General features: G+C 35.9%; 1 protein-coding gene across 1 annotated transcript; it reads right to left on the bottom strand.

The window, feature by feature from the left end:
• Positions 1–1,100: 1,100 nt before the first annotated feature.
• On the bottom strand, positions 1,101–16,197 carry LOC128914969 (aromatase). Its single transcript, XM_054214709.1, has 9 exons — positions 15,841–16,197; positions 13,964–14,114; positions 11,269–11,423; positions 9,292–9,468; positions 8,448–8,562; positions 6,445–6,559; positions 5,628–5,790; positions 3,947–4,188; positions 1,101–1,352 (listed from the first exon to the last, which is right to left on the bottom strand). The coding sequence occupies exons 1-9, from the start codon at positions 15,983–15,985 to the stop codon at positions 1,101–1,103; spliced, it is 1,515 nt and encodes a 504-aa protein (XP_054070684.1). The 5' UTR covers positions 15,986–16,197.
• Positions 16,198–18,939: the final 2,742 nt, after the last annotated feature.

The following is an 18,939-nucleotide window of genomic DNA, read 5'->3' as shown; positions in this document are numbered from 1 at the left end:
AAGTCTGTGGGTGTGAAGCAAGATGCTTGAGAGCAGGATGCAGCCCAGTGCTCTTTCAGGAGAAGCAATAAGAGCTATGTCAATAACTCTTTTTCCCTGCTGTGGTGTAGGAACATGGGGCAATGACTCCAAGTCTTACTCTCGGAAGTAGAATTGAGCAATTAAAACCAGATTGAAACAGGATTTGGTACTGCTTAGGCAGCTTAGAGAGAATTTGAACTGCTTCACCAAACTGAGGTGAGGTGGGAAATTTCTCCAGTTAACCAGATGAGGTGGAGCTGTGAGCATTTTTTCCCCCCATCCTGTGTAATACTAGTAGTAATGTTTCATATTGATTACCTTTTTCTCAGCTGATCATTGCTTAGATGTTTACAGAGCCTGTGTAGCAGGATGCTGGGTTTTAAGAACATAGAACCATTATCTCAATTGTTATATTACCTAGTGCTCTGAAAATTATTACTGTCAGTAAAATCTATCTGACGCTGTAAGTCTTTGGTATCTGTTTAATATGAAAGCAAAACACGGTAGAGAAAAAAATTTGAATGACTTCTTGTACAAACATTTTTTTTATATCTTGTATATGTCCTAATTATTTTAAGTTGTTTCATAGTGTTAAAGTCAACTTTAATATTATTCAGTCAGATGTTTTCAAAACCAGATAATTAAAGTTTTTGCGGTAGTTAAATACTGCTAGGTCCAACTCTGGGGAGGTGGGGGGAAGGGGGACACACGTAGTCCTGGAATTAAATACACATCAGGCATGTTTCTTTGTTGACCCCCAAACCTCTGAACTTGTGCTGTTTGAAAAGCAAGCAATAACTTTGTCTGAACTTGATGGTTTTAAAAAGTAGTCAGGAATCTTGCATATAGTGTGACATCACCTAGCAACTATTTTGTAATTTTAGTTTTACTTTATTACACTTGAAGTTGTGGCCAGAGCCTGGTTCTGTTGTGCAGGCAGAACAAGTTGTCATCTGAAGCCATAGTGATTTAGGGGCAACAAAATGTTTTACTTTATAACTTTACCTAGGAATGATGGGGATTTCTTAGTGGCTGCGGCTGAGAAAGCCCTGTAACTTTAATGCTGGTGCTGATCCATTTTAGTCATCCTGGTTTTTGTTTGTGTTTCTTCTTGGTGTAAAAACCATCTCCAGCAGAGGCTGCCTTTCTATTGGGTGCATGGATAAGTCATTGTTTTTCTGGATGTTGTTAAGGCCTCTTCCTTTCATTGTCTGTACTCTGCACCGTCTCAGAAGAGTCACCAGAATTGCTTTCATCATTACCATGGCAATAAACTTTCCTACACAGCCCCGCGGGCCAAATCCAAACGGTTGGAAGTAGCGTGAAGGAACCTGCACAGAATAACGTGAAGAATAAACTTTAAGACAGTTTTTTCTTCATACAAGTAGGCAAAATTATGATGGAAATTGGTAGTAAATCTATTCTGAAAAGCTTGTGGAAAGAATCTCTTAGGAGCTCTTACTTCTTCCCTTTACGCTGTGAACAGGTCTTCCACCCAAGTCAGGCCAAAATATAGAGAGTCCTACAGAAGGTACACCACTTTAAATGCTAAGAGAGCAGGGAATGTCAAGCAGTTGAATTCTGCCCATGTATTTCAGTCTGTTCGTCCTGTGAACTACAGGGGTTTTATCACAGGCTGTGACATGGAGTGAAGCTTTTGCTTTTCAATATATGTTAAAGTTCATTAAAAACTTTTCCAGAAAATGTTCATTACAAAGCTCATAAATGCCTGAGATACACGCTGATGCCTTGTCTAAAGATAATCTTAAAGCCACACACCTACTACAATTGTCATTAAGAAGTTAGTGTTCCTGAGAATTACTTTGCCATAAAATGTAGCGTTGAAAATTTTATATATTCTAATAGAGAGATAACACTTATAAAATGATTGTGTCCTGTCCTATCAACTAAAATATCAAATGCAGGATTCCCAGAACTGTTGAAGAACGCACAGACGGTTTCTGCTACTTTTATTGACATTGGCTAGATCAGTTATCCAAGACGGTCCCAACAGCATGAATAATACTCTAATGAGGTACAAAGGTACTTGTTAGCAGTAAGAAAAAGCAAGTCTGGCTATAAATGAATGATTTTTCTTCAGCTATGTAGCTTTCTTTTAAAAAAAGTAAGGTATCAGCTATGTTCTGATTTCCTGTTTAACCTAAGAAGAGTGTAGAAAAGGCTGCTTTATATTAAATTGTCTAGGAAAAAGTGTCCCTTTTCTCATTTTCAGACTGAGAAAAATGTTTTCTGTTTAACTTTTTTTCAAATAATGGAGCTGTACTTTTTGAAAAATGATAGGTAAATACAAGTATTCTAATACAGAGCAAGTACAGCTGGCGGTACAGCACAATGGCAAGTGCACAGCCTGGGAAAATGGGAAAACGCTGAGATTCTAACAATGCCATCTTATCATAAATAATGGTGTGGATTGCTACTCACTTATGAGGACTGGGTGAAAATTGTGCCTGCTGGAATAATTACGTGGCAAACAGAATGCATCAAGTCAGATAGAAAATGTGTGGTTAAATATCTGGTCAAGGGGAAATATTTTCAGTAGCAAAGTGTACTTATAAAATAAGCAAGAAATCCATTTTGATAGAAATACTTAGAATGAAAATAACGGATGGCAAAATGGGAACTATTCACAGTGAATAGTTATTTCAATAAATTTAGTCACTTACTCTCTGCTTTAATTTTCTACAATGACCTTTTTCTTGATCTGCTGTTTTTAATATGGTGTGCAGAGATTGCTATGGGTAATCAACCAGCAGTTTAGAAATGTTAACCAGGTTGTTTAGTGCTCACTGGTGTGTGTGGTATACATGGTACTCCTAGATTTTTGATAGGAAAAATGTAACATTCTGCAGTTAAATTCCTTTCATAGAACTAAGCTGATTATGCTCTCCACTCTTGCTTGGCTATTTATTCCAGAGATCTTTTCTAATTCCCTCACAGAAGTGCTCACCAAACCTTAGTCTTCCATATTTTGTGCTCTCTGTCACATGCGTAGCAGTATCTTCCACTTGCATCTGCACTGGTTCACAGTCAAAAACAAGGAGTCAAACAAGTCATAGAATGAATCTATTTTCTTTCAATACAGATTTCATCTCTCAAGATGATTATTGCTGAACAAATACAGTTTTGCAAAACAGTATTTTTAATCAGTAATCAGAAAAGTAGAGGTCTAAATGAAAGTAAATAATCTGAAGGACTGAAGGGTGATTTTCAATAATAGTGGATTTACAAGTAGGAAAAAAGTTCACGTATTGCTTTTGATACAGGAGTCGGTAATGTCAACTAAAGGAAATTCTTGTTGTTTTGGGAATTATATTCTAACTTAAATTGAAATGCTGTGCTGAACTGGGACTGAATTACTCAACATCTGCAGTATTTAGTTGGTTAAATTTTCGGATTTCTATTTTTGTCTAGAAAAGTTGCTTATTTTTATTTAGGGATTAAAAAAAGAAGAGAGAATAAAATGGGTGGTAGATTCTCAGTCTCTCAGGAGTTAATATACCACTTCACCTGTCCAGAGAATCCTCACATGGCCTCAGCTCTGTGTTGTACTGCTTGCATGGCTCTAGCTCCCCAGAGACTCTTCGTATTGTCCAATGTCAGAGGATATAATGAGAACTATGTGTGTCTTTGACAAATTCAACCAGAAATTTGTCACCGGAATTAAGACGTCTGGGAAAACTTTGTGTTCAATATCATAATTATTTTTTAAGAGGTGCTTTGATAGGATAATATCCACACAGCTTTAGTAATAATAACGGTAATAAGCAGGATGTATAGCTAACTGGGCACTTAGACAAAGAAAGAACAGTTTTACGGTCACAATGTTCTTGATCAAAATAAGAGGAAGATACATTGTCAATAAATAATAACCAATTTCCTGTAAGAAATAAGATAGAAAACTTACATTTTTCTCAAAGTTTTCAAGAGAAAACTCATTCGGCTTTGGGAAGAATTCAAGCTTATGCATCCGTCCAATATTGAGAATAATGTTTGTCCCCTTTTTCACAGGATAGCCATCAATTACATCATCTTGTAAAGCTTTTCGCATGATCAAGTCCACAACTGGCTGGTATCTCATGCTCTCATAAATAAAATTCTCCACGATTTTTAAGTTTGGCATGTCATCACTCTGTATGTCTCTGTCACCTTGAGGAATAAAACAGATGGTGACGAAGTTGGTTATGAATTTAATTATTTCATCATACAAATACCAAAACATTTTCATAATATTCTCAGTTCCCAAAATGGTAGGAAGGATGAAACAGCTTCTAAGGAGTTCTGTGTAACCGTACGTATTTGGGAAATCTGGTATATTTTTCATCAGCATGAAGCCTAGTTTATTAGTTTATGCTATTCTCACCTTATCTTCTTAATACATTATGAGTCTTTGTTCTGCTTTCTTTTCCATGACAAAACTCTGAAAGTCCTTCCTTGACTTTGATATGACTAAGGGCAACAAGACACAGCAAATAAATCTTTGGAGAGCTGACGGCAAACAGAATGTGGGAATAGTCTGCAGATGGGAGATAACTTTGTAGGGACCTTAAATTTTCACCATGTGATTGGGTTTGGCTGGATGTGTGGGTAGGGTCCTACTGCGGCCTGACTATTTTCGTTACGAGGAGTAACTTCCTCCCAGCTTGATTCCATCAGCAGCAGTATCAGCGCTGCCAGTGGGAGCCTTACTTCAACTTTCAAGCCATGAGCAGCTCAAGAACTCCAGGCTGACCACTGCAGTGGCAGGTTTTCAGGATAAAAGGCAGCTTTGCTACCCCAGCTGGTCATTTGCTTAAGGAAAAGGCAACTATATTCCTACTGCCTTAGAAATCCAAGCTATGAGAAAGAAATTGGCAAGGTGAATAAGTGAGTGCTCAACTCTCATGAGGACAATAACATAAGGTTAATTAAAAGTACCTTAGAAAAAAGAGTAAAGGACTTTTTATACACTTTCCAGTGTTTAACTGACCAGAAGTGAATGTTGAAAAAGACTGGATGAAATTGGTTTCTATATTAATTCAGTGTCAGGCTTTGAATGAGGTCTAGAGAAAGAGAAGAATAGAAATTTGGAATATCCTGATTGTGTTTAGAGTAGTTAGTAATTAGTACTTCAGGAGGAGACCAGTTTGATATCATAAATGGATGACAGCAGAATATAATTTTAATTTTCTCTAATTTTTTCCTTCTGCAGTCATAGTGAAATTTAGACAGCTTCTATATATACACAGAGAAATATTGGTGATTAGAAGTATTTGAAATGAGTGTCCCCTTTTGCTATTTCAAGGTAAATGGAAAATAATTTCAATGGAATTTATGAGGTGAGTGCCGATTTGCACTTCCGTTGCTGAGGAGTGAATATAGCACATTCTTTCTAATAGATTGTCAATTCTGATGATTCCTATTTGAATTTATCTTGCAAATTGCTCATCTTCTTTCATTTGATCTTGAATAAAATCTTTTAGATATAATGGCAGTTCACGTATTTTACAGCAAATGCTTAGAATTTTCAGTCTTTGAAGAATCAAAATTAGATCACTGCTGAAGCAAAATTATATTCCCATGTCACTGACTTTGCAGCTCCTGCTTACCCATGACAGTCTCAATTTCTCTCATCATCTCCTCTTCCACTGTGGGGTGCTCTGCAATCAGTATTAGCATGAAGAAGAGAGTCACAGACAGAGTATCAGGAGCAGCAATCATCATCTCCAGCACACACTGGTTCACATTCTCGGCAGTCAGATCCCCTCTGTTCTGAAAAAATTGGAAATTTTGGGGAAAATGTTGATTGCTGACCTCTGATGCCAACAAAGGTCCTATAGCAGTAGAATGGGAAGGACCTAGAATATCTGCTTTAAACAAAAGTTAAAATCTTGACAGTCTTTCTATCTCATATGCTAAATAGCATATATTTTTTGCCTTTCAGAGAAAAACAGAAAACTCGTGTTTTGATGGGTGTGTATTGTCTTACAGAAAAGCAAGAGTTTGTTCTTAGCTCAGATCCTTATTGATTTATTGCCTTTTCTCGCAGAGTTTGTGAGCTGTCAGCGATTATACAAGGCAGGATTTTCATAACATTTGAAGCCTTTGCGAGCAAAAGGCAATACATCAAGATAAAATACAGGGCTTAGGGACAGTCTGGAGGACGTTCAGGGATAGATGCAACAGTTTTAAGGATGTTTCTCAAGCTGTGAAAAAAATAGGACAAGCGCCTATTCCCGAAAACACAACTATTCAATGTTTGAATTGCTATTAGGGACTCCCCAGAACCGACTAATTTGTATCCCTTTCTGATGACATGACTTTCAAATAGATACATGAAATTTAAGTTGCAAAGCCTGTGCTGTTAGTGACAGGAGAATGTCGAAAAAGTCAAAGTTAACCATATTTTGAGTACATTGCTAATACCTGTGCAAAAATCAACTGGGATGCAAAATCCATGTGTTCATCCAACTTTTCAACGGTGGAAAGTTTTTGTCGTTTCTGTTCTATTAAGGTTTCCATTGCTCCTTTCAGATCCTTGCTGAAAACAGGTGAAATCCAACATATTGATAAATATCTACAGACTTCTAGTATATACTAGCATATGATTAGAAACATAGAGATTATACCAATAAAAACATCTAAGAATGGCAGAAATAAAGTTTTCCTGAGTGGTTATAATGGTCTCTGCAAAAGCAGTAATACTAAGGGAAGGTGTATTTTCTTATGATTTCTTATCAAATAATTGCTTGTTATTTTCGACTGAAATCTTATTTTCTTTTTATAGGATAGACTGAAAAGGATGAAAATGTATCTGTATATCCTAATAATGAATAGGGTTTTTAAAGATTTATTAACACTTCCAAATAATGTGTTTATTTCCTTCTATTTTGTACTGTATTTTATCAGTGAATAAAATGAACTTCAAGAACATGAGGGACAATTCTTGGGAAAATGTAGATAAATGTTAGAAAAGCTGTACTATCTTGAAGGTAGAGTTGATCTAAATTTTTCATGTTTAAATAGTCAGTAATACTGTGTCAACCGGTTGGATTTTAGTGGTGGGAAAAAAAAAATCAAAGTCCAACAGTTTGTATAATGTTATTTGGGATTTTCAATTATCTATAGATTTGAAGGCAATTCTTTTTTTAAAAAGCATTTTGAAAAGTTTCTGAATGAAATTCTCAGGCTTTTTATTTGTGTTTGTTGGGATAGAAAATTTGACTGGGTTTGTAGGGGTAAATACATTTAAAACTTCAAACCTGCTACAGTTCTTATTACTTATAACATTTTTTTGTGTATTAGAAATATCAAATGGTCCTTTGTGCCAAATTTCTCAGAAGAATATACAAAGTCATCATATCCTGTGGTGGTTCTTTGCATTGCTTTAAGTCCATCAGTCTTTATTTTGCAGTAGAAATTTATGAATAAGGTTGTTTTAATGGAATTGCTTTTGAAACGTCAATATTGGCCTGCAGGGGCTTTCTAGTAATAACTGGGCCACCGCAGTTATCTATTATTAGAATCACAGGATAGAGCACTGATCAGTGCCGTAATAAAACTGGCAAGCAAATGTCAGAGAAGGTAAATCTTGTGTCTAGTTCCTAAGAGTTGTCAATTACTTTAGATGAACCTCCATCTTTCCCTTAAAGCCTTTATGTTATATAGCACTATCAAAACAATTTATTACACATGCTTCAAGAGTAGTAGTTTCTCTCACTAGATGGAATCTAAATCCAAAATGAACAAACTGATTGCCAGTTCTTTTTATAGCCGGTCCTCTTTCGGCAGAAGGCAGCAAATGAGATCATAAAAAGAGAAGAGGCATTTCGTATTTTTGCAAAGAGGAAGATGGCAAAACATATTTGTTCCTTATTTAGGGGGAAAAAAAAAAAACACCCTCGAAATTGACTATCATGCTGAGCACCAAGTTTTAACTCAAAAATGAGTTGCTGACTCAAAAATGCACGTTGGGAGCATCAATAAATAGAATTGTGCTCAGGGGTTACCTCTTCTGGGACAGTGCCAGGAATGTGGACGGGTTTTCTTGTTTTGATGAACTGTAGCCTACTATTTGACTGTCCTCAACTAGATAGCAAATGTAACTTCACCCCATCTGATGGCTGTTTGAACCGAACCAGAGATTTCAATTTAGTTTCCCATTTGAGCTGGCATTAACTAACATTTTGGTGAGTAAACTAGGACTCAATAGGCACGTGCTTTAAATCATCCCCCGAGATCAGCCCACTTGTAGCATCAGTGGCAAATCTTGTTCTGTTGCTATCTTGGGTCTGCAGATAGGGGACTTCAGCCAGCTGCCTCTGCAAGTTTCACAGTTTATTTTCTAAAAGGCAGAGGAAAATATCAAGGAAGATCTCCTTCTTAGAAAGAATCTTATGCAAATGATTTGTAACACTGTTAATACTTACACTGCCTCTTCATATTTCTTGCACAGCCAAGAAATCTTAAAAAAGATGTCGGGCTTTAATAAAAGTGCTTGCCAAGCATCAAAGTAGTTCTGGATCTTAAGTACAATGGCATTTTCTGAAAAGAAATGTTAACAAAAAGCAGTATAAAATATAAACCTCAATAGTCAAATAATAAAATGCTTCAAAAATTATTAATAAGGCATTGTTCCCTACTTTGACTAAATTCACAGGAATTTGATAAACAATTGGTTTTAATATGTGATAGACAACATTAGGAAACAATTGTAGCAGACTGTAGAAAAGGTATAGATCTTTGTAAAAATTCCTGGTAGGTAGCAAAAAGGAGATAGTGATGTGTCAACCAGAGCCAGTTAGTCTCCCACAGGAAAGCCGAAGCAGAACTCTTGCAGTATATTGAAATGGGATAAATTATACATCAGGATAATGTTATTTCTGTCATATGGTTTTGAGGATAAAGAAATCATAGAAGATGTAAATTGTCAGGTGAACTTTTCAAGGCAATCATTAAGCGTGGTGGAAAGATTTCTGATTCTTAGACGCATATAATATTGGGATTGTACCAACTCAGTGCATAAAAATCTCTTTAAATGGTATTATTTATTAAGGTGAATTAAGGTGACAAGCTAAATGTATGGTTTTGGTCATATAAAATTCTCTTTCAGAACTAAAATCACTCATAATCAATTTCAATTAATTTATATGGTGATGTAAGAGTTTGTTCTTGGTCTGTTTTCTGAAACAAACTGCTGAGTGATGTCAGTGAGACTTCTTTGGACATGCACTTTAGATCCATCACAAGGTATAAAAATAAAGCTGTTAGTACCGTCCAAAGGGATCCCAAGAAAAAGCTTGTTAGATGTGTCGAGCATGATCCGTCTCATGAGATTCAACACGTTGATGTTTCCTACTTCAGTGGTTACCTCCTCTAGTTTGTCCAGGTGGTCAATTGTTGATTCAACACAAATTGCTATCATACGCACGAGACCAGGACCAGACAGAGCTGAAATGTATGTGCAAAACGATCAAAAGATTGGTTAACTTTCATACTTATTTACAACTTAACAATTGGTGGTAACGGTGTTAATGAAATCTAAAGTCTTATTGTGTGAGTGACTGGTATAAAATAATTCTGAAACTCACTGATTTTTCATCTTTTGAAAGAAAAATGTAAGCATTTTGAGTTAAATGGGCAATGAACTCCAAGACCAAACTTCCCTTGCATCTCAGACACACCTTTTATGCTAGGTTCATACCATGGTAAGGAAAGATATTTGGCATCGTTTGTGCTGCCTTTCTGTGTGCGATGGTATCCATCTCCTCATCTCCATTACAGGCACAGTGGATGTCCTGTCTCGTTTCCTTGCAATGACACTGAACAGGGAAGACAGTTTGGGGATTTGTGGGGTGTTTCTGAAAACACAATTCCTGGGTGCTCTTAAACAGCATGGTAGCTTTGCAGGAACCTACTGGCAACATGTAACATTGCTCTGGACATACTGAAGCCTAGCCTGGCAGTGAGCTGTGCGTTAGCCTGCCTTAGTCTGCCCACCTACGAACAGTGGAGATAGTGTCATGATGGATTTATTGCATTTTAAGAATTCAAAAGCAACTAAAAGCAGTGGTCAGTTCTGCTGCTATGCAATTCAGTGGGATTTTGACAAGCTCCAGCTGGAATGGATTCAGATAATTTTTGAATTGCTTTGGAAATCTTGTCCCAAGTACTCTATTTGAATTACTTTTCCATACATTGCTGTAATTGCCTCAAGGACATTTTATCAAATAGGCATTGAGAGGGGTTGTATGTTTGTAACTGAGAAGAGAGGAGGTCTGTTTTGTAAATAGAACTGGTAGTTCTAGGAATAAGTAGAAATACATTCTTTTTTTCTTGACATCTTCAACCAGTACAAAGTTGCTGATACCTTTCAATAGCAAAATCATGTAGGAAAGTGTCATAAAGGAGCACAGATATGTCAACAAAACAGTATAGAAAAGTCAAACCAACAGGTAATTAATTTCTTTTAGGTGCTGCTTTACTTTCATTTCCAGGCTCTGGAATCACTGTCATGAACTACTGCGGTCTCAGGTGGTGAGAATCTTTTCTGAGCTGTGGCAGTTTTGTTAGGAAGGCTGTAACGTCATCAGAAGTAGCTAATTCTAATGATATGCAAATGCTGAAACTTCTCTAATTTGTGGGAAGAAGGTGAATCAAAAACCAGCAGACTCATAAAATAGTAACACTGGAGTTTATTTATGTAATTTTCTATTTGGTTTCAACCTAGTGATATTAATTACTTCAATCATTTTCTCTGTTACTACATTGATTCCCAGCATATTAAAGGGATCAATAAGTAGTTCTGCTGTGCAGATGTTCTAAATTAATTTTGAAACCAAAGCTTTTTTCTTGGGTTTTTTTTTTCAACTAGAATAAGACAGAAAAATCTTTGAACTCAGTGGAGGCTGTGATAGGAACAGCCAACTACATTTATGGAAGTGCCAGTTGAGCTAATGTAAGCGCTGCACTTGAAAAATGTAAAAACGTTTAAAAACATGGCTTGTGGGCATCATTTAATTTTGTTTTAATTGGATGAAATTAAGAATCTTCAAAACTACTTCAGGACCATTTCAAATAACATACCAAGCAGGATAAGCATGAAAGAACATGTGCAATAAAATATTTATATGAGACATATATATAGAGAACTGATTTCTGTAATTTAAGTATGCAAAGGACAAACAGCATTTCTGATTTCATATCACTGTGTGCTACAGTGATACAGGGTACTAAGGCACACTGATTTACCTTTGGTGAAAAAGGGTCGAATTTCTTTCCAGTGTGCTGGGTTGTTGTTAAATATGATCCCGTTTTCATACATGCCAATGCACTGTAATCCAAGCTTGCTCCCAAATCGAGAAACATAATGCCAATGTTTCATTACATGGAACACACTTGAGGATCTGGGAAAGAAAGAGGGGGAGAAAAAAGCCCAAAACGAAAATACTGTTTTGTAGACTGTACACAGAATTTTTATTCTGACATTTTATAGTTGCTCTGTAGTGCTGACTTACGTTTTCAGTTTAGCAGGAAGTACAATGCTTGACATTAACTATTGCCACTTTTACATAATTAAAAAGCTTGATGATAAATGCGTTCTGAATGTATAATAGAGCAATAATGTATTCTGTTCAGATTTAAAACTGCATTTCAGTTAAAATAGAAATGATCACCGAACGATTTTAATAGGAATAGTGTATATACATGTAGATACGCTTGGGCAATGATGAGTGTCAGATATTTCAGAAGATGAGGTGTAAAATATTTGACAGTTGATCATTTCATCATGATGTGTATGAAATTACAGCCATACATTCATTAGCTATTTGGCCATTCCCAGGCACATACAAAAAGCATATACATGCGTCGTTTAAATATGCAACATCATAATATGATGATATGAGTGGGATAAATATTTCTAAATAGAAATGTTAAGGAAATTCCTGATATGTGTAATTCTTCTTACAGTTGATGACGTTTATTTACATGTGCTAGCAAACAGGTTGTGACCAGCATTATTGCTTTAAGATATACTTTCCTTTAGAGGGAGCTAGCATTTTAGAAATGCTGACATGACGAAAACCTGATCAAATGAAATCCAACAAAAAGAAAGAAAATCAGAACAGAGATTTCTGTACCATGTCGCATACTCTAGGGACCAAATCCCAGGCTTCTTACACGGATTAGTTTAATTTTTCAGTCAGGCAAAGTAAATGTGGCTTTTACTATTGACTTTGGCAGTGCTGGGTTTTCCCCATAGTTTTGCATGACCAGAGGTAAAGTTAACAGTGAGATGCTATATGGTACAAATAGACAAACGTGGATTAAAGATTGGAGTAAAAACAGGGAGGAGCGTGTCTGCAGGTTCAGCCTTGCAAGAAATTCAGCATATTCTCCCTTTCCTACACTTCCCCACATCTGCGCTCTTTTCTAACTTCCTTAAAGGTTTTTTGCATGTCAAGGAACATCATCTGTATTTTCATTATGACATTATGATATATGTTGAATTATGTTGATTTAGTTGAATTATGACAGCTGTCCTGAGGAATGGGAAGGTGCAGGAGGCTCATTTTGCTTCCTTCCGTTGCACGTATCTACACAGGAGACACATAATAATGCTTTAAAGAAGGATTTTGACATATGACCTTGTATAAGCAGATTTTCCTTATGAAACTTTTTTATGAAGTCCTCTAGAAGACAATATCTGTTGTAACCAAGACTGCTAGTCCTTCTCTCTGTGCATTAGCATCTTAGTATCATTAGATTTGATGGTAAAAATTCAGATAACATTGGTGGAAATAGTATACTTTTACAGAATTCAGGTTACTTTTTGCAGTGAATTTATGATCCACTGAAAACTTTATTCTACGTTATTGTTTTTTTAAAAAAATAAAAGTTAAATACTATGTGCTGTCAATGTTTTTAAGCAAAAAATATGTCCGAAGAAAAATGCTGTATTGGCTGTAAAGTCCGCTGCAGCTGTGGCATTGTTTATCAGCGCTCCTGATTTGTTTCTGATGAGTTGTCAGTACAGAAGGTGGAAGACAGCAGTAAGAGTTCATAGCTTTTTACATTATCAGCACATTAGTTGATATTTATAACACCTATGTAGGATAGGAATGTAAAGAGTTTTTCTGTCATGATTACCTCTTTTTATAGAGTAAAACCAGAGATGAAGCTGACTTGCTTCACATGGCTAATCCTCTCATAGCCCTCTATACTACGTTGCCTTTCAAAACCTTTTACTTAATGAAAGCTAAGTATGGATTGATTGATACTGCTAATAAAAAGGTTGTGATTGTTTATCGATTACATATAGTAAATGTTTTACTATATTTTTTTTCATGGCATAACTCATAATCATCCGGAAGATCCAATGTAAGAAGAAAGCAACCATCCACTGGAGTTAATAAAATGATAGACTGCGGTTTAGCATTTTGTTTAATACTGGGTATAATCAAAGTCTATGAGCAATCTCATTAATTGGAGTGGAATTACTCATAATCCTATAACGCTGCATTTGTTTAATTAGCCTACTGAATTGGAGCCATAATCTTCAAGCATTACTCCCATTTTAAGGAGAAATTTAAGAACACAGGAAACTAAAATATGGCTTAATCCTACATTGCAGTCAGTCTAGGTTCCTGTATAGTATGTAACCCTAATATTAAATAGAATTAGTAAAAGGGACAGTAAATATTTTTTAGGATTGAGCCAGACTGCTTAATCTTCCTTTCCACAAAGAAAATGAGAGAATTCACATAGAATTCAATAGTAGAGTCTTTAAAGAAAGAAAAGATTAGAAAAAGGTCTGAAGGAACTAAAAAGTTTTAGGTTAACTTTTGAAAATAAAAACTTCAATTCTACTTTAGGAAAAAAAAGTAGCAAAGTTGTAAAGATATGAAAAAGTTCTTATTATTAAGGATAGAAAATAAGGATTTACTTGCTAATTATAAATGTTTCTTCACCGCTGATCCAAACTCTCACAAATTCTCCGTATGTCTTATTGTAGTAGTTGCAGGCATTACCTACTCCCATCCAGAGAAATCTCCCATGTGAAATGAGGGGCCCGATTCCCATACAGTATCCTGGCCCTAAGAAAGAGGGTAAGAAAAGTTTGGTCTCAGCAGTGCTCACTGACAAGGATTTATCTCTGATCATCACCCTTTTCAAAGGAGCTTTTTAACATGACAGTCCGGGTCTGCGTTGGGCAGTTCACATATACAATCCCATTCTCAAGTTCCGTCTTAGAGAAACTTGCATCTACATTGTTGAAACCTATATTAGCCTATATTATTATCCTATATTATTCACCTATATTAATATCTATGTAAGCCGATAGTCTTCAATGTACATACAACAAATGACACTCATTACTACTTTGTACAACTTCACATGCCTGCTTTGAGATTGCTTACATTTGGAGGGACAATGGCTAGATATCAGAAAGAAGAAATGATCTAGAAAAACTGCATATGGTTTATTAATTTGTGATTTTAAGAAATCCTTTGAGTGACTTTTTTTGTGTTTAAGTGTCATAGTAACACCTACAAAAGTCAATATCCTTTTGATGTAATTAAATGTAATTAATTACCTTTCTCTTAAAGTTATTGATACTAGAGAGAGAAAAGATATTTAAAGGAAAAAGTACTTTACTGCTGTGAATTTATGAAAACATGCTTAAGCAGGAGCTGAGAAGGGATTAGTAAGCCTTTAGTCAACAACATTCTCAACTAAATCCTTCCACTGTAACTCAGCACCAAATTTCCCCCTTACAACAAAAAGGAGAAAGCAGAGACAGCAGGAGCGAATTTGCCTGTAATTACTTTTAAAAGAAAGTTTCCTTTTTCAGGGAAAGCTTAATTTGCCTCTTTTGTCTGTAAAACGTAAATCTAACTCTATAAAATGAAACAAATTAAGTACTTACAAAACTTCTGCATACTGTTTAAAAAGCGTAAAAGTTGCTTATGGCTCCATTGTGTACTAATAGGAATCGCAAGAACCTAGATTATTTAAATAGCTGTAAACTTAAGCCATGTTAATTTAGATTTATCTTCTTGTTAATCCAATCAAGCATTCAAAGAGAATACATAACCTGCTGTGAATACTTCCCCCTGTTCTCTAACTTTTGAAGAGTTTTAACATATTGAAGGATGTTTGGCCAGGATCTTTTCTCGGGATTTCATTCAGGTGCTACTGCATTAGTTCAGGATTATTCCTGTCCAACACCTTTGTGAGATGTGTACACTCTTCTCATTCATGCAGTTGGTCACTGCGTTGCAGCTAATGAAGAACAGCCTGAATCAGTAACATCTACCAGAAGTCCCCAAAACATTACAGAGGGTCCCTCCGAAAGGGAAACCATTTGATGGTGTTCTTTTCTGGAGGGTCTTTGGTGCCAAACATGGAGAGAAAAGTTGATAACCTACTAAAACCAGAATAATTTAATCAATAATATTTTGTTTCTAGTAAAGACCATTTAGAAGGCTTTAAAATTAAAACATGTAAAAAGTAGACGTTTATAATGCACATCAAAACATGAACATCTAGACTTTGTAAAATGGTATTATATCTTTGTAGCATGTACATAATAAAGCAGAAAACTAAATGTCATATATTTATATAGCCAAGCCAGGTTTATTATGGAAGTAATGAGGTTAAATAGAGCCTGATTTCTCTTATCAGTTATTTTAAAAAGCTGGTTTATTTAAACTGACTCAGTAAATTTTGTGGGCATACAATAATTATTCAGCATTACTTTCCCACTTAAATTTGAGAAACAAAAGCTTTTAGGTGATACTACAGCTAAAGTTAATTTACCTGGTATTGATGAAGTTTCTTCATGATTCCATATTAGAAAGAGAAAGCACATGAGAATGAGTATGGGCACTGTGGCCACAGGCATCGTATCTGGTACTAGGCTGGTGATGTTGTAGTGCATTGGATTCAGAGTTTCCAGTACCATCTTTTCCAAGAGATTCCGCTTTGCTTTGGAGAGAGAGAAATGGGAAGGAGGCAGTTTTTCAATGATACATTCAGCTTTAGTCGGTACCTCTCAACCCCTTTGTACGTCCTGTAAATGAGCAAATTAGCTCTTGAGGTAGCTTTATTTTATAATGAGAGTGACTGCCTGGACTGCTTGCCAGGACAAGCTACATCACAAGTCAAAACAGACATGCAGCAGATGCTTTTTTTGCTTAGAAATAACAAAGCTTTTCTGACCTTGATATTGAAGCATAGTTTTGGATGCTTTAGCTGACAGACCTCTTATCTGTGATATTGACTTGGCTGGCCAATACTGAGGTTTACTCCTTGCAAATTTCTAACCAAAACACAAGAAATTAAACTTTCAGCACATGTGGAAGCACTGAATGAGTTCACTCACAAGCTTTTATCTCTGTTACTTAGCCCTTTTCCTTCCTGCATGCCTGTAGTGCCAGAGTCCTTGAATTTCCAGAATAACTGTTAGTCTTTCGTGATGCAGATAGAGTGTACTCCAGGTTTTTGTTTGAAACAATGTATTATGGTGGGGTTTTTTTATTGTCAGCCTTTGGATGTACTATAATGCATTGCATTTCTTTTATGATTCTTCTGCTAAATACTTTGAAAAATATAGTGTATGCCATAACAAACAGGATCATGGGTTGTCTGTTACCATATTTTCCCTCAGGCAGTAACCAGCACTTGGCACAGGAAAGAAAACCCAAGCAAATGGACAGGTCTGTCCTGTCCACGGATCCTATCAGGTCCTATGTCTATGCAAAGGGAGAGCGGAAGGACTCTTTCAAATTTGTTTTGCATGTTTTTGACTTTAAGTCATAAAATATGAGGGGTGATTGTCCCTGAGAAGGAAGATGTTATTCTATGAATGAGAACTCGGGTAACCACTGAAAGATACTGCTTGCACCTGCACAGTAATTTATTAATACAACACCTTCTTAACCCTCCTCTGACAGTAATTAAGAATAGATTTGCTTTGTTCTTTCCAGCGACAGTATTTCAAAATTGAAGGATGTATTTATTTAATAGGAAGCTTTTTGTTATTGTTTACTTTCAGCAAGTGCTTTCTTGTTGATCTTTTACTTTGATCTCATATAGCAGAAGAAACTACAGTTTATTTGTAGTGACCGTCAGTGCTATGGTTATATTAAACTAAGCCAAGAATGCAATAGATGCTTTCTAGATAGTAAGAAGATTAGCATTTATGGTCCGAGTAGAAAATGTATAGAGTACAGGCAAAACCCTCGGGAAGAGAGCGAGCGGTGGCTCAGAACCTTGCAGGTGCAATCAGCGCTCCGGTATTTTGGATGGTTGCTATGCAAGGCTTCTGGTATTGCTCTGATCCAAAATGACCATGACAGAATGTGCCAGGTGACCTTTTAGAAACCTGCATGCTATTCCAAGAGCTAGCAGTACATCTCTTATGAGAGTGTTCATGTACACATCGCATCTTGTACACCTTCAACTGTTGTATTGTCTTGCATATTGTGAAAAATGTTTTTGTACTCACAAGCATTTTTTTATCATGTAATGGTATTTATTAGTTTTGCTAACGTACTGTTGCTCGCTAATGATGTTTGTTTAGTACAATAAAAATGCTAGCTTTAAACTTCCTTGAGGACTATTGGTTACCACAATAAAAGCATGCCTGCATGTGTATGTAAATACTTTTATTAGTTTCAGTCCCTTTCACTATATGAGCTTACAGCATTATAGGAGAAAATAACTACACTTAGGGCATATAGTTTCACTTTTTTATTGCTTTCTCTCTGGATCTGGATAAACTTCATCTTTGTATGCCATCGCCACAGATAGGCTCTGATGTTCATTGTTTTTTGTTGTTTTTTTTTTTTTTTTGGTCTCCAAGACATTCTGGTGTGTCTGTGCAGTAGTTTCTCTGCCTCATATTCCCTATGAAAAGAAGTATGTAGGTGGTTATGCATTTGGGTGGTATGAAACAAACACACCTGTATGTACAAACCGGTATCTATGAATATTAAATGTGTAGGTTAAGCTCTGCTAGAGTTCAAGGTGCTGATATGTTTGCCTGGTGTACTTTGCAAGCATGAGGCTCCCCTTTTTATTTTCAAAAAATCAACCCCGAGTTTTGATCTTGCTCAGTTCTTAGTGATTCACAGCTAAAGCTTATCTTTGTATTGTCAGAGAAATGGAGGCAAGTTTGTATCTTTTCAAAATACACAGATGGTAATAGATTAGGTTCTAGATTACCCCAACTTCATAATTTTATAATTTTTTAGTAAAAGAATAAAATCTTTTTTTGCTGTGATATGATATCCAATATATCAGTGTGCACCTTGCTGTTAGATTTGTAATTTTTATATCCTGGATCATGCTTTTATGTAGATAAAGGGTATTAAAGGCACTGGATTAAATTTAAATCCTTTTTATACTCTTGAACTGATCTGAAGCAGTCTTATTTTTAGTCAAAGTGGCTCCTCAAGATCTTAAAACAAACAATTGGCATTTCTTGTATTGAGTTCTTTGCCTCATTTCCATGAGTATGATCCAAGCAGACTTTCAGGGATGGGATTTCTAATGCTTTTTTAATTGCAAAAGCCAACTGGACATTGAAAAATTCACCTTAAAATATTTCAGCTGAACTGCTGATCCTGCTTGTACCCATTATATTTTTTAAGAATTGTCCATGAGGTAAACCACTCCTAAGAAAAACTCAGCCAAGTAAATTTTGATAGTAAGTAGTCACTGAATAGATTGAAGAAGTTTAGAAATGGAACAAAGCTAGAGCGCCGATTGTGCGTGAAAGAAGCTTTCGCTATTCTTGCTCATTTTGTCTTGAAATCTTCTATAGGTCATTTTCCTTTCCTTGCAATTGGTTGAGATATGTGTCTGATCAGAGGGGTTTGTTGGTTCTGATTGTTACTTATATGGTGGAGGAGG

Source organism: Rissa tridactyla, chromosome 9 (assembly GCF_028500815.1).
Source record: "Rissa tridactyla isolate bRisTri1 chromosome 9, bRisTri1.patW.cur.20221130, whole genome shotgun sequence".
Classification (NCBI taxonomy): domain Eukaryota; kingdom Metazoa; phylum Chordata; class Aves; order Charadriiformes; family Laridae; genus Rissa; species Rissa tridactyla.
The sequence above is the reverse complement of the archived record's forward strand: the minus strand, read 5'-3'. Positions and strand labels throughout refer to the sequence as shown.

Coding starts and splice junctions, on each gene's coding strand:
- LOC128914969 (XM_054214709.1), bottom strand. CDS start 15,985: ATGGTACTGGAAACTCTGAATCCAATGCACTACAACATCACCAGCCTA. Junction 14,115..15,840: donor AGAAACTTCATCAATACCAG/GTAAATTAACTT, acceptor CCTCTTTCTTAG/GGCCAGGATACTGTATGGGA. Junction 5,791..6,444: donor CCCAGTTGATTTTTGCACAG/GTATTAGCAATG, acceptor CAATTTTTTCAG/AACAGAGGGGATCTGACTGC.